This window comes from Ranitomeya variabilis, chromosome 7 (assembly GCF_051348905.1).
Source record: "Ranitomeya variabilis isolate aRanVar5 chromosome 7, aRanVar5.hap1, whole genome shotgun sequence".
In the NCBI taxonomy this organism is placed as follows: domain Eukaryota; kingdom Metazoa; phylum Chordata; class Amphibia; order Anura; family Dendrobatidae; genus Ranitomeya; species Ranitomeya variabilis.
Genome location: NC_135238.1, coordinates 6,895,314 through 6,911,272, shown reverse-complemented (window position 1 = coordinate 6,911,272; position 15,959 = coordinate 6,895,314). Strand labels below are relative to the sequence as shown.

The 15,959-nt window shown below is 47.1% G+C and overlaps 1 protein-coding gene across 1 annotated transcript in view; it reads left to right on the top strand.

The window, feature by feature from the left end:
• The window catches only part of LOC143785096 (guanylate-binding protein 3-like), a 62,749-nt gene extending 46,790 nt beyond the window's left edge, over nt 1-15,959 (top strand). The window contains exons 2-11 of the mRNA XM_077273768.1: nt 2,247-2,423; nt 2,558-2,685; nt 2,882-2,991; nt 4,702-4,889; nt 6,990-7,250; nt 7,346-7,626; nt 8,305-8,517; nt 8,618-8,720; nt 9,857-10,050; nt 15,319-15,959. Coding sequence (XP_077129883.1) covers nt 2,247-2,423; nt 2,558-2,685; nt 2,882-2,991; nt 4,702-4,889; nt 6,990-7,250; nt 7,346-7,626; nt 8,305-8,517; nt 8,618-8,720; nt 9,857-10,050; nt 15,319-15,537 — 1,874 coding nt within the window. The 3' untranslated portion in view covers nt 15,538-15,959. The remainder of the gene's footprint in view (nt 1-2,246; nt 2,424-2,557; nt 2,686-2,881; nt 2,992-4,701; nt 4,890-6,989; nt 7,251-7,345; nt 7,627-8,304; nt 8,518-8,617; nt 8,721-9,856; nt 10,051-15,318) is intronic.

Here is a 15,959-nt window from a genome sequence, read left to right as displayed (position 1 = left end):
ACTGCACAGTACCACTCCTCCTGTATATATACACTGCACAGTACCGCTCCTCCTGTATATATACAATGCACAGTACCGCTCCTCCTGTATATATACACTGCACAGTACCACTCCTCCTGTATATATACACTGCACAGTACCACTCCTCCTGTATATATACACTGCACAGTACCACTCCTCCTGTATATATACACTGCACAGTACCACTCCTCCTGTATATATACACTGCACAGTACCACTCCTCCTGTATATATACACCGCACAGTACCACTCCTCCTGTCCTGTATATATACACTGCACAGTACCACTCTTCCTGTCCTGTATATATACACTGCACAGTACCACTCCTCCTGTATATATACACTGCACAGTACCACTCCTCCTGTATATATACACTGCACAGTACCACTCCTCCTGTATATATACACTGCACACTACCACTCCTCCTGTATATATACACTGCACAGTACCACTCCTCCTGTATATATACACTGCACAGTACCACTCCTCCTGTATATATACACTGCACAGTACCACTCCTCCTGTATATATACACTGCACAGTACCACTCGTCCTGTATATATACACTGCACAGTACCACTCCTCCTGTATATATACACTGCACAGTACCACTCCTCCTGTATATATACACTGCACAGTACCACTCCTCCTGTATATATACACTGCACAGTACCTCTCCTCCTGTATATATACACTGCACAGTACCACTCCTCCTGTCCTGTATATATACACTGCACAGTACCACTCCTCCTGTATATATACACTGCACAGTACCACTCCTCCTGTATATATACACCGCACAGTACCACTCCTCCTGTCCTGTATATATACACTGCACAGTACCACTCTTCCTGTCCTGTATATATACACTGCACAGTACCACTCCTCCTGTATATATACACTGCACAGTACCACTCCTCCTGTATATATACACTGCACAGTACCACTCCTGCTGTGTATATACACTGCACAGTACCACTCCTCTTGTATATATACACTGCACAGTACCACTCCTCCTGTATATATACACTGCACAGTACCACTCCTCCTGTATATATACAGTGCACAGTACCACTCCTCCTGTATATATACACTGCACAGTACCACTCCTCCTGTATATATACACTGCACAGTACCACTCCTCCTGTGTATATACACTGCACAGTACCACTCCTCTTGTATATATACACTGCACAGTACCACTCCTCCTGTATATATACACTGCACAGTACCACTCCTCCTGTATATATACAGTGCACAGTACCACTCCTCCTGTATATATACACTGCACAGTACCACTCCTCCTGTATATATACAGTGCACAGTACCACTCCTCCTGTATATATACACTGCACAGTACCACTCCTCCTGTATATATACACTGCACAGTACCACTCCTCCTGTATATATACACTGCACAGTACCACTCCTCCTGTATATATACACTGCACAGTACCACTCCTCCTGTATATATACACCGCACAGTACCACTCCTCCTGTATATATACACTGCACAGTACCACTCCTCCTGTATATATACACTGCACAGTACCACTCCTCCTGTATATATACACTGCACAGTACCACTCCTCCTGTATATATACACCGCACAGTACCACTCCTCCTGTATATATACACTGCACAGTACCACTCCTCCTGTATATATACACTGCACAGTACCACTCCTCCTGTATATATACACTGCACAGTACCACTCCTCCTGTATATATACACTGCAGAGTACCACTCCTCCTGTATATATACACTGCACAGTACCACTCCTCCTGTATATATACACTGCACAGTACCACTCCTCCTGTATATATACACTGCACAGTACCACTCCTCCTGTATATATACACTGCACAGTACCACTCCTCCTGTATATATACAATGCACAGTTCCGCTCCTCCTGTATATATACACTGCACAGTACCACTCCTCCTGTATATATACACTGCACAGTACCACTCCTCCTGTATATATACACTGCACAGTACCACTCCTCCTGTATATATACACTGCACAGTACCACTCCTCCTGTATATATACACTGCACAGTACCACTCCTCATGTATATATATACACTGCACAGCACCACTCCTCCTGTATATATACACTGCACAGTACCGCTCCTCCTGTATATATGCACTGCACAGTACCACTCCTCCTGTATATATACACTGCACAGTACCACTCCTCCTCTTTTTTCTTCTTACATTCAGAGATGGATCTTCCAGTTTGTCTGATTGAAAATACAGCAGATGGAAAATTTCATGTTAACCCTGAAGCCACCGACATCTTGTCTGAGATCTCCCAGCCGGTGGTGGTAGTGGCCATTGTGGGTCTGTATCGGACAGGGAAGTCCTACCTGATGAACAAGCTGGCCGGATCTCAGAAAGGTGAGCAGGTTTGGATGAGTGGCAGATGCACAGTAGTAACAGAGTTTATGCAGTTGTGTTTCGCACAATAATATCACAGTGAAGTGTGACAACCTCGTCTCTGCTGCGTCTGACTTTATCGGTTGGTCTTGTAGGCTTCGATTTAGGAGCAACTGTACAAGCTCAGACCAAGGGCATCTGGATGCGATGTCTCCCTCATCCCACCATGGAAGGTCACACTCTGGTCCTGCTGGACACCGAGGGACTGGGAGATGTGGAGAAGGTCAGTCAATAGCATGAAGCTAATATGTCTCCACCTCACATGACCTGCTCTGAGGATGCACTGCACATACATCTAGACTATGACACATGAGATGACGAGACGTGCCTGCATCATATCACAAGCTAATTCTAGGCGCAGAACTGATGGAGTGTTATAAAGTTATGGTTAATGTAACGCCGTTCTGCTGATGTGACAGGGAGACAAGAAGAATGACATAGGGATCTTCTGCCTGGCCGTCCTGCTGAGCAGCGCCCTGGTCTACAACAGCAAAGCCGTCATTGATGAAGATGCCATCGAGAAGCTTCAGTATCCTTTAAGGATAAGGAAAACCTAGATATTTTTTCCTCTAAATATTGAAACATTCTCTTGATTTTCTGCCTCCGGGTTCAGTTTTTTAGTGCGTGGCCCATGACACTAATCAAGTAGCCACTAAAGGACGGAGCAATGACTGACATGAGACACGGCAGGTGTGAAACCTTTCCTTCACCGAGGCAGTAAGTGTTACACTTACAGTGTCTCGACAAGGGCACATTCTTGGCAGTTGTCCACAGTATTGTTGCACAGAGCTCGGTAGTTGGACATGATATTATGGTGCAGAGCTTGATCGTTGCACACAGGTTTGTGGCACAGACCTTGGCGGTTGCACATGATTTTGCTGCAAAGAGTTTAGTTGTTGCAAATGGTAAAGTGGCACAAAACCTTGTGGTCGTACACAGTATTGTGGATCAAAGCTTGGTGGTTGCCCATGGTATAGTGACACTTTGCTTGGCACTCAGAGCGCACTATTGTGGCCCAGATTTTGGCGGTTGCACACAGTATTGTGGTATAGAGCTTGGTGGTTGCACATGATATTGTGGCACAAAATGTGTCGATTGCACACGGTTTTGTGGCACAGAGCTTAGTGTTCTGCATGATGTGGTGGCACAGAACTGTGTATTGAGGTTGATTGCTTGGTGGTTGCACATGGTGTTGTGTTGCAGAGCTTGTTTGCAGTATTAAGAGGCATAGCTTGGCAGGTAAACACTATTGACCGTCATACAACGTTTTATGGCACAGAGATTTGTGATTCCACTTCACAGCTGAGGCAAGGAACTTGACAGTTAATCCTAGTATTGTGGTTCATTGCTTGGAAGTTTCACACAGTATTGTGGAACGGAACAGAGCTTAGTGGTTACACTTTACAGCTGAGGCATTGGGCTTGTACTGTGCACAGATCTTGGCCATTACGTACAGTCTCTTGGTACGGCGCTGCCATTATACACAATAATTTGTCACCAAGCTTAGTCATTAGACACAGTATTACGGCATGGAGCTTGGTGGTTACGCTTCACAGCTGAGGTGTGAAGTTTGGTGGTTTCTTCTGGCAACAGGATCAGTCTCTTAACAACGTTTTCAATAACTCAGTGCAGACACAATTCACCGCAGTGGGGGCTGCTCTGCATAGTCCACACAATCTGACAAGTATACAGGTCACTCTGTAGATCAACATGGGGGAGGTCAAGCATGGTGGGTCCATGGGGTCAGCTAAAATCAAGGCATGCTCCTCAATCACTTAACATGTCCAGGTCATCTCTCCTCTGGAGCATTCACCACAAAGGTCCTAAATTAATCAGAAGTCTAAACAATTCCTAAGACTAGGCAGAGATCCAGAGCCACCCTCTCAGATTCACTAGTTACTTTATCGGACACAACTCCTTTTACTTTTGTAAGAACAGATGGAAAATTGTAAAGTAACAAAGCAAAGAGCAGCACAACATTACCTGGAGAGGAGCTCCACGGCTTAGATAAGTACGCCTCGCACAGGTTTACTAAAAGGAAGGGTAAAAAGTGTCCTAGTCTTTATGTCCATGCACCAGTTCATAGGGCTCTCGGGGGACACACGATTATAGTGCGGCGCCGTCTAAACAAGTGGATTGGATTTTTACTTCAGTTTTCTTCTTTTTTATTAAAAGAACTTTCTTACACTGTTGACATTTTTGGACACTTGATTTATTTAGCCTTAATTCATTTGTGCAGCTATGTGGGAGAACTGGCAGATCTAATTAAAGTAAAGTCTAAAGACAATGATGATGATGAAGCCGAGTATTCCAGATTCTTCCCCAGCTTCATATGGGCTGTGAGAGACGTCACTTTAAAACTGGAGTTTAATGGCAGGCCGATCACCGAAGATGAATACTTGGAAAATGCCCTAAAGTTGAAGAAAAGTAAGAAACACATCTAACTGTATGGGAAAGGAACAAAACAAGAAAGGTTTCTCCTAAGAGATTATCGGGGCCATAGGTGGCGCGGTAATGGGGGAGGCAGGACCGCCCGATGAATATCAGAATGCTGTCAGTGGAGCTGGGATCAGTAAGGGCGATTTCCTCGCACACAATAGTTCTGATTGATCAAATTAATTTACTGTTGTCCAAAATTTGCAGATTCTGGGGAATCTGAATCTAACAGGAATTTGATTCCCCCCAAATCCAGCCAGGAAGGTTAAAAAACCAAAGTAATAACTTCATTGTCTTGTTCCGCACTTGTCCCTGAGCCTTAGTTCCCTAGGAGTCCTGTCTGCTCCTTAAGGCACAGACTCTGACTCCAGTCTTCACATCACTCTTCGTCAGCAGCCAGATAGACCGCCATGCAAATTATGCCATCGTAACCTCATAATGTGCGTTGCTCCATGCAGTCATATGGGGCGACGTAACCACGTGAGGACCATGCAGAATCAGAGCTGGTGCCTTATGGAGCAGAGGACCGGTAGAGAGCTGTGTGGGCAGAGACAGGTGGGGAACCACTTGTTCCTCATAAGATGGTGCAAACAGCGGTTTAATGTCGGACTAAATAGGCCAGGGCATAGGTTCAAATGGCCATCTGCAAAGTCCAACGTGGAGCACAGCAGAGTGGGCCGGGGTGAGGGAAGCAAGGCACGGATCCGGGACAGGTGCATATCTGAGGAGAGAGTACTGGTGCCCTGGACGGTGGTAATGGAAAACATAGACAAGAACAAGGAGGTTCATTCGAATAAGCCAGAATAAAAATACTAAAAACAATGAAATGAGAAGTGGTAGTATAAAGGAGAACAAGACCACAAGGAGAGCGTGGGAAGGGAAATCCTGTGTAATATGTATTTCTCCCATCTTCCACCCCTCTCCCTGTGGCACACCACATTGACCACATCTTTCTAACTTCCTCCATAAGCTCAAAACCAGGAATTCCCGTTCTCACGTTCAGGTTCAGATCAAGTTCGGGTGATTCCCTTCCCATCCTCTCCTCGTGTTCTTTTTTAGCTTTGAGCTAGAGGTTTTAGCAGATTTGTATAACTAATAGCGGTGCCTGGTGGGGCTGTAATAGGCCCTCCAACAAAAATGTCTGGCTCAGTGTGGCCCCATCCCTTCTGTGGACCGCTCTTCTGCACTTGTGCACTTGTTGTGAAGTTCTACAGTTACTGCCTCATTATAAAAAAGGATGAAAATGACCAAGGATGGTGATATGAAGTGTTCATTTGGTGGTATCCTGGGAACACACATGGTCGTAATCTCGAATCTTCGCATTGCTGCCCTGCAGAAGTATGTTCAGCATTGCCAGGCCACAGAAGTCTTCGATTCCACATCTGACCTCTGGAATATTTGTTGTCAGTGTGATGCAAAGGGAATTGTCTCAGTCTACCATACATCCTAACCATAGTAGAAGCAGGGGCTGAATTCACATTCGGGAACCTGGAGCCTGGAGCTTTCCAAAAGGCCCTTTAGTCCATATAACAAGTCCAATATTTTAGAAGACCTCTGATAGTTGGGAGCCCTGTTGGAGATTTTGTACTGGGCTCACAAATTTTAAGTTGCGCCACATCCCCTCTCTGAATATGGATATTATAGTCAACTTCTATCTTAAAGCATGGAAAATGCCATTTTCACCACCGATTGGTGCCGTCATTGTAAGTCTTTGGTCAGATATAATGCTATAGATGGATCCGTGGGCAGCACAGTGGCTCAGTGGTTAGCACTATATGTGGTGGCACAGTAGTTAACCCTGCAGTCTTGTAGAACTGGTGTTCTGGATACAAATCCCAGCAAGGGCAACACATCCAAGTAGTTTGTATGTTCTTCCCGTGCTTGCGTGGGTTTCCACCGGGTACAATGGTTTCCTCCCACACTCCAAAGACTTACTGATAGGGAATCTAGATTGTGAGCCCCATTGGGGACAGCGATGATAATGTCTGTAAAGCTCTGTGGAATAAGATAGCGTTTTATAAGCAAAGCATAATAATTAAGGAAATTGATGATGGTGGAGATATTCTTTGTCTATTCTTCTGTCTCGTACAGTTGAAAACATGGAGGAAAGCACGGAGAAGATCGAGAACCACAACAGGTATAGGGACTGCATCCGCATGTATTTCAAGACTCGCAAGTGCTTCATGTTAGACCTTCCAACTGGGGATAAGGAGGTCCTCCAGAACATGGATGAGGTGTCTGAGGATCAGCTGAGTCCTGTGTTTGTGACCAAGACTAATATATTCTGTGACTACATTTATAAAAATGCTGACGTCAAGTACATGGATAATGTGCACAAAGTCACAGGGGAAAGTGAGTATTAGCACAGTGATGTCTGTCCATGGCTGTCCTGAGATCAGTGTGGACGTAAGTTCTGGATATTTTTGTAACCTGTTCATCATTTCCAGCTCTCGCCAACATGGTCGTGATGTTCACCAAAGCCATAAGCTCATCTAATGTTGTCTGCATGGCGGACGAGGTAGCCAATATAACAGTGGCGGAAAACACAAAAGCGGTGAGGGAGGCAACACAACACTATGAAAACACGATGAAAGCAAAAGTCAAGTTTCCTACGGAGACTCATGACCAAATCATAAAACTAAGCGAAGAGTGTGAGAAGGAGGCACTAAGCATATTCATGAAAAGATCCTTCAAGGACAAGGATCACCAGTTCCAAAAGCAGTATTTGGTAAGTTGTTGTCAAAAATGAGGAAAAGGAAAATCTAAAGAAAACTGGGTTAGGACAGAATCAGATGCCAAAGACATGGTTAAAAAAGATCAATTCAGGAAGACAGAGTCAGAATCTTCAGGTAATTGGGGAGTCAAAAACAGTTTAAAGTCTTTAACGAGTAGCAATAGCAGAAACTTGAAGATGGGATTCACTAAGAAGCAGACAAGGGCAGTATACACCTATAACTGGCATGTTGGGGATTAAATAGGGTGTGGTCCATCCAAAACTCACAGCAGATAGCTAATAAATCTGATGATTAGTACTCTGTAGCAACCCACAGGCTCCCGGACTGGATGGCACCAGCTATGCTAATGCTTATCTAGATCACTAACACCACCCAGTGCTGTCCACAGTGAAAATCCTACACCATCTAGTAACAGAGTCAGAGGTAGGAGGGCCGATTTCATGTAGTATGCACAAAAATGTTCGGCTGACCATACCAGACACTGAGAAGGTTCATTGAGCCTAGAAGAATGTTAAAAGGAAAACAAATGAGCTAATTACAGTCACAAAGTTGGGTGTGGTGGTTTCAGGGTGGGGACATTTCCTGCTTTACATTTATTCTAAATGCCCAAATCTACCATAGTCGTTTTTGTTTTATTTGTCAAAATTGACTTTTCACTTCTCTATCTACAGGAAATCATGGAGGAGAAAAAAAATGAATTTTTCAAAAAGAATGACATGGCGTCTCGTGCTCATTGTGAGAAGTTGATCAAAACACTTTCCGAAGATCTTAGGAATTCAGTAGAACAAGGGTCATATGCAATATTGGGCGGGTACCAGATGTTTAAAGAGAAAATGGAGCGCATTGATGAACAATACAAAAATGAGCCAGGAAAGGGCACAAAGGTGGGTGAGGGGGTCCCCGGTCATTAATAAGGTGTCACATACTCCATGGGAAAACAGTTCCGGGACGTAACCAGTCTCCCTTTTCCTAAATAATATTTAGGCCGATGATGTTCTTAAGGAGTTTAAGGAGAGCCAGGAGCTGATTGCTGTCAGCATCAGGATGAACGATAAAGCTCTTAGTGATCAGCAAAAGAAAGCAGAAGGTAAGAGGCCGTGGTGTAATGATGGAATTGGTGAAGGACTTGGCCCTGACATCTCACCCAACAGGTTCTTCGGTTTAAAGTGAGCAGATGTGTGGATAACTTGGGTGAGTCATTCTGGCTACTCGGCTGTAGGATGCAGATTTCCGAATACCATACAGATTTGTGTATCCACACCATCGGGGGACCCTAAAGACCAAAACATCTTTGGTACCACATCTCCAAATTCACTGCCAGTTGTGACAAGAAAAAACGTAACATTTTTGTTAGTTTGGAAATTCCTTGTGAACAAGTTGTATTGACAGATCTGTGGACTATAATGAGGTTGGCCAGTCATTTCTAGTCCAGGCTTGTTTTCATAGATATCACATCTCTTCTCCGTAGACTTCTCTGTCTCTGCTACATAGCCCTCTCTGGGTCTATGTTCTTCGGTCCTCCCTGCATCTTTATCTAATCTTTGGAAACCTCTTTGTTTCTGTGGATCTCTCAATGTCTATAGTCCTTAGACCTCTGTTTTTTTAGTAGTTTCATGGACTTTTCTTTGACTAGGCCCCAGGGTTTGCTCAATGGACCTATTTGAACTTCTGCTCCTTGCACCCATTTGCATCTTTGTTGCATGGGTCTCTTTGTATCTATTCTCCCCGGAATTCTCTATGTCCCTGCTCCATGGACTTCACTGATCTCTGCTCCATAGATCTCTCTTCATTTCTGTTCTCTGGATGTCTTTGTGTCACTGCTACTTAATTAATTCTTCATCTATGCTGTTTAGGCCTCTATTTTTTTCTTTGTTCCATTGACTTTTACGCCTCTTCACCTATCAGCTCCATGAGACAAAGTATAGAACTTATGATCTATCTTTCTACATCTCTGCTTAATGTTCCTGTTTGTTCCTCTGCTGGATTTATACAGTCATGTCTGTACGAAATGGATCTCTTTGTAGCCTAATTAGTCTTCTCCTGGATCTTTGTACCTTGCGATCCCTATACTCCATATATATAACCATGTTGATACATAGCACATAAGGAGATTATGTTGCTGGACGGCTCATGGATCATCGAGCTCATCTATGGATCCTTGTGGTCCGGGTCAGACACATCACACCTTCCCATCAGTCATTACCTCTTTTTCTTTTTTATCAGAAGAAAAAGTGAGCAAAGAAAAAGAGGAGCTGCAACGAAAAATAGAAGAAAGTCAACGATTAGAGGAGAATAAAAAGATGGAGCATCAAAGGAAGATCCTGGAGGAGAACTTCAAAGAAGCTTTAGAAAAGGAGAAAAGAAAGAGGCTCCTCCTTCTGGAACAGCTCCAGGCGACCACAAAGGACAAGGAAAGGGTAAGTTGTGTAATATCACAGGCTGATCACCTCCATCTCCCGTAGTAACGAATCATGTAAATGGCGCAGAGTGTGGCACTAACTTGGCTCATACTCCATCAGTTCCTGAAGGCCCCTGTGGCCGGAGTTGGCTGATCCACCGGAGGTTTTGGAGCGCCCCCACACCGCCGCAGGGCCGAGGGGTACCCGGAGCCGGGCCTCCAGTTCTCAGGGTTGTCACGGTGGCTAGGCCCGGTCCGTGGCCCTGTCCGTCAGTGGGGGACGTCCGGTGTAATAGGTGGTAGTAATGGTAGCGATGTAGCGGTGCAGTTGTGAGGTGCAGGTCGCGGTAAATAACGAGGACACCAGGTTGCAGTCTCTTTACCTCTTTACTGGAGATCTCTGAGTCCTCAGTCCAGAATACGGTTCGCCAGGCTACGCAAGTCCGGCCGGTCCAATGGCACCTCCAGAGTTCTCCTCTCAGGTGGAAATCTGTGCCTTCCTTCTTAGCGCTATGTGTTGTAGTCCTTCCCTGCTGTGCTCACGGAAAGTGACCCCACAACGGTTGTGTCTGTTTCTTAAGTTCCCTCACAACTCGATTTGATGTTCCTCTGTAATCCACCCCTTCCCTGTATTCAGGTTGGAATGGCACCCGTTTGTCAGGTAGGCCTGGAGTTCTTCCGGGACCCTAGAGACGCCCCTCTCCCGCAATTGCCCCCCAAGACTTCATAGGCGATATGTGGTAGACAGCCCGCCTGAGACCGACTGTCCTGCCGCTGTTTGGAGTATGGCTTGAAGCTGTATTCTAATCCACTCCCTCGGCGTTCCGGCCACCGGTATTGCGCCTCAGCAAGGTGCTGCCTCTTTCAGCACAACCCCTGCTGGTATTCTCCTTCTGCTTGATCTCGTTTCTCACTCAGCACAATCTGTCCCGCTTCTAGTCCTTTCTTGGGCACCGCCGCTATACTGAGCAGGCACGGTCCCGTTACGTTCTCTCAATGCCAAGCCTCTGCCAGGATCCCACCCCTGGCAGAGACCCTACAGTCTCTCCCTTCACAACACCCTCTGCCACAGGGTGTTGCTCCGTTCAATCCCGTCAGCGTTCTCTCTAACTTCCTGCCTGACCCCCAGTTTTACCCACTATGGTGGGGAGTGGCCTAATGAATAGCACCCTTAGCTCCCCCCGGAGGCCCTGCTGTGAAACATATTGGTGTCTGTGATACCTGATTGGAGGAACTCCTTCGGTGCCATCGAACGTACCATGGCTCCCCTTAGCGGCGAAGCCACGGTACTGCAACGACCAGAACTCTGGGGCGCTGCACTCCCCCCTGGTTAAACACAGTACTCCGGGACTGGGAAGAAAAACAACAATACAGATTAGCAAAAAGACATACAATTTTGTTGAGTGCAAAACGATAAGTATACTTGAACAGGCTTCCCTTTATGGGAGGTGAGGACACTTTTAACGTTACAAACATGGTCAACATTATAAATTACAGGCTATGCATAACTCCTGTTACCCAACCGGGTATTCTACTTAGTGCAATTTCTGGAACAATAAATTAACATTGCCTTTAAGAAACATACACTCTTAGTTTACCAAAGGCCTTCCTATAATCACATTACAGGGCAAGGTAACTTCACATTCTCCTACTTTGAACCTGCAGGACCGCCTGTCCCTATGGCACCAGACCTACTGCCTCTCCTTTCTTTTACAGGACCGCCCCGTTCAGCCAGGGCCTACTGCCTTTCGCTACTATACATAGTATAGACATAACATTCCTTTCGTTTAAAGAACTCTGAGCCCGCTCTACTCGGCTCCTTTAAGGACTCACTCTCTAACCCCTACGGGTTCGCCTTCTGTCCTTAGTAACAAAGTAACTTTCTATGGGGACGCAGGGTTGACCTTCTATCCTCACCTTCATCATTACTTCCTTACTTTCAGCTATGCAGATCTCTATCTCTACCCCTACGGGCTCTCTGCATCTTTTCCTTCTGCAAAACATTATTTAGATTTCACATTTCAACAAATTCAACACATATAACTTAGCATGTAAAACAGTTACATTTCTTTTTCAAGCTTCATTATCACATTACTGTTCTGCAACAGTATCTTTCTCAAGTTCAATTTCACACATCCCCTTTAAGAGGGGACCAAGTCTTTCTGAGGTAGCTCGTCTTCTCAGCCTACCAGCCCACGCAAAGGTTCCGGTATGGTATCTTCGCAAAGTGTCTTTAACTAGAACCGGTAGGAAAGGTATCTTCACAAAGTGTCTTTGGCTCAAACCAATAGGGAGCACCTTTAAGAAGGTGCAAACTATTTACAAAAGAAAGTTCGAATCATGCACAGTCCATGATTACTGCAGTTTGTGTAAAACTTCTGGAAAACAACAATAGTGACCCCGGGTCAACAAAGGGGTCACCTTTTAAAGTTTACCCTGGACGGGTTTTAGCAGCAAACAATCAGGAATAGTTAAAACAATAAAATAGCAACTATTTACATTTTCTGACAGCAATGTCTTACTAAGGTTCTGCGGAAGGTGATCTCTTTCCTGGCCTCACCAGACCAACAGATCGGCCCGGTGAGCCAGGACGCCGTTCTGGTCCCAGTAAGGATAAGATTCCCCTCCGGGGGGTCCTCCTTGTCGGCAGGTGCACACGTCCCTCTGGAGTGCGGCGAGGCTGGGCTCCTTGCGGTTCCGCGGGGCCGGGTTCTGCTGCCTTTCCTCCGGGACTATCCCCTTCTGGTGTCCCCGCAGCAGCCTGGAGGGCGATGCATCGCTGGACCCCTCGAGCGAACCAGCCCGTCTCACTGGCGTCCCTCTTCCACCTCGTATAGGTGACGGCATCTCCTGGCTCCAGGTCGCAATCAAACCCCCCGCGGCAAGGTTCCACCTCTTCTCGGTCTACCCGAACTTGTACTGGCTCTCCAATTTCTTGGATCACTCCTCTCCCATATCGGGGATTAAAGGCCACCACCACACCCCAGTGCGAGGTCGGAATCTCCGGCGCGCCAATCGAATCAATCTGCTCCGCCGGCTGGGGTCGGCTCCGCCAGGCGGCCATCAGACGCCGGAAGTGTTCGGCGTCCGGGATTATTTTCAGGTCCGGAGTCGGTAGCGTGCCTTCAGACGCGGCCAGGTGGGACGGAGCGGGGGATACTGGGGACAAGCGGATCTCCGTTGGTTGACCCATCCGAGCAAGCACACGGGCATCCTCTTTCAGCCGGCGGGCTAACTGTCGGGCCTCGGCTGCAGCCGCGCACTCCGCGGACATCGGTACAGGGGGTCGTCCCATCTGTGGCCCTGCGAGGGTCAGACCCCGCAGTGTTGGTATCTCTGGGGCTACCCCAGGCTGCGCAGCCTCAGGCTGGGCCGGGTCAGCTCCGCATGGTGCTCCAGGTGTCGCCATCTTTTTCTCCTCTCCCGCGTCTTCTTCCCGCGGTCTCTTCCGTGGGCGGCCCCGTCCCCATGGTCTCCACCCTCCGACCAAGATCAGGAGGCGTACCTCAGCTGTTGACGGGCACGTCCTCAGGACACAGAAATACTTAGACTGGGCGGCCATTGTTGTTCGCGCTCTCCAGCTTGCCTACGCCCACTTCACGCCCCTCTTCTCTTCCTGCGCTTTCCTCAGCGCTGCAATGGCGGCGGATTTTGGCGGCAACTGGCGCAGCACAGTCTTTGTAATAAAGTACAGTCCAAGCACAACAAATCACAGTCTCTAGGCACACATGACCTGATTCTTCAGGCTTAAGTAGATCCTGTTCGTGACGCCAAGTTTTGGAGCGCCCCCACACCGCCGCAGGGCCGAGGGGTACCCGGAGCCGGGCCTCCAGTTCTCAGGGTTGTCACGGTGGCTAGGCCCGGTCCGTGGCCCTGTCCGTCAGTGGGGGACGTCCGGTGTAATAGGTGGTAGTAATGGTAGCGATGTAGCGGTGCAGTTGTGAGGTGCAGGTCGCGGTAAATAACGAGGACACCAGGTTGCAGTCTCTTTACCTCTTTACTGGAGATCTCTGAGTCCTCAGTCCAGAATACGGTTCGCCAGGCTACGCAAGTCCGGCCGGTCCAATGGCACCTCCAGAGTTCTCCTCTCAGGTGGAAATCTGTGCCTTCCTTCTTAGCGCTATGTGTTGTAGTCCTTCCCTGCTGTGCTCACGGAAAGTGACCCCACAACGGTTGTGTCTGTTTCTTAAGTTCCCTCACAACTCGATTTGATGTTCCTCTGTAATCCACCCCTTCCCTGTATTCAGGTTGGAATGGCACCCGTTTGTCAGGTAGGCCTGGAGTTCTTCCGGGACCCTAGAGACGCCCCTCTCCCGCAATTGCCCCCCAAGACTTCATAGGCGATATGTGGTAGACAGCCCGCCTGAGACCGACTGTCCTGCCGCTGTTTGGAGTATGGCTTGAAGCTGTATTCTAATCCACTCCCTCGGCGTTCCGGCCACCGGTATTGCTCCTCAGCAAGGTGCTGCCTCTTTCAGCACAACCCCTGCTGGTATTCTCCTTCTGCTTGATCTCGTTTCTCACTCAGCACAATCTGTCTCGCTTCTAGTCCTTTCTTGGGCACCGCCGCTATACTGAGCAGGCACGGTCCCGTTACGTTCTCTCAATGCCAAGCCTCTGCCAGGATCCCACCCCTGGCAGAGACCCTACAGTCTCTCCCTTCACAACACCCTCTGCCACAGGGTGTTGCTCCGTTCAATCCCGTCAGCGTTCTCTCTAACTTCCTGCCTGACCCCCAGTTTTACCCACTATGGTGGGGAGTGGCCTAATGAATAGCACCCTTAGCTCCCCCCGGAGGCCCTGCTGTGAAACATATTGGTGTCTGTGATACCTGATTGGAGGAACTCCTTCGGTGCCATCGAACGTACCATGGCTCCCCTTAGCGGCGAAGCCACGGTACTGCAACGACCAGAACTCTGGGGCGCTGCAGATGCATACGAGCCCATTTCACTCGTGTATATTCAATGTGGACAATCTTTGTATTTGCTATGTAGAAGGTAAAACCTATTGCGAGGCCATATTATTGTTTATATATGGTAACCATGCAGTACATCCCTGTAGGTGGCTCCTCAGGCGGATCAGCTACTCGTCACGTTGGACTTAGTGTAGACACTTGATCTTTTCTTTCAGGAGACTTTTCCTATCCTGCGTCAGGATTTATTGAGATGGACCCCCAGTGTCCTGTCGTTCATAAGATCTAGAAAATATTATTGTTGCCGTTCTGACATTTTCTGGATATCCTCTCAATGTTGTCATATTTGTTCCTGCTTTCTTCTTGTCTTCTCAGGAGCGGGACATGTACAGGTCGCAGGGGTATGAAGAACACGCCAGGATGTACCAGGAACAGGTCAATGACTTGAGACAAGAGCAAGAAGACATAAAACTCCTTAACTGTCTGCCTACCGTAATATCTGCGCTCAGCACCATCGCTATCATGGTCTCACCAGTATATGGCGGTATCGCGAGCGTCGTCATTTCATCATTGGCACAAGCATTTCTAGGTTGACTTGTGTCTGAGGATTCTGAGTGCATGGTGGAGATGTAATAACACATACATTCTAAAATAGAAGACAGATTTACAGACATTTCTGAATTATTGCATTTCTTAATTTTTCTCTTTTGAATAATTTCTGTAAATATCTCTTTCTGAAGTGAATTGAACTGAGCTGTAATACCAGACCTGGCCAGATGGAGAGGTGTGGCGCTGTTTGAGAGTGAAAGCAAACATGTTTTTCTGATTTTATGATACCCCTTTAAGATTACAAGCCATAATATGAGAGTCTTATGGCCCTGAACTATCGCTTACCTTGTACTGTCCTTATTACACGGCAGAGGGAACCTGCAGATGACGGGGGATGTAGAGCGCAGGGTAAATCCTTGCAGGATGGAAATTTCCATGGAAAAATAAAATCTTTCTTGTACTTTTGG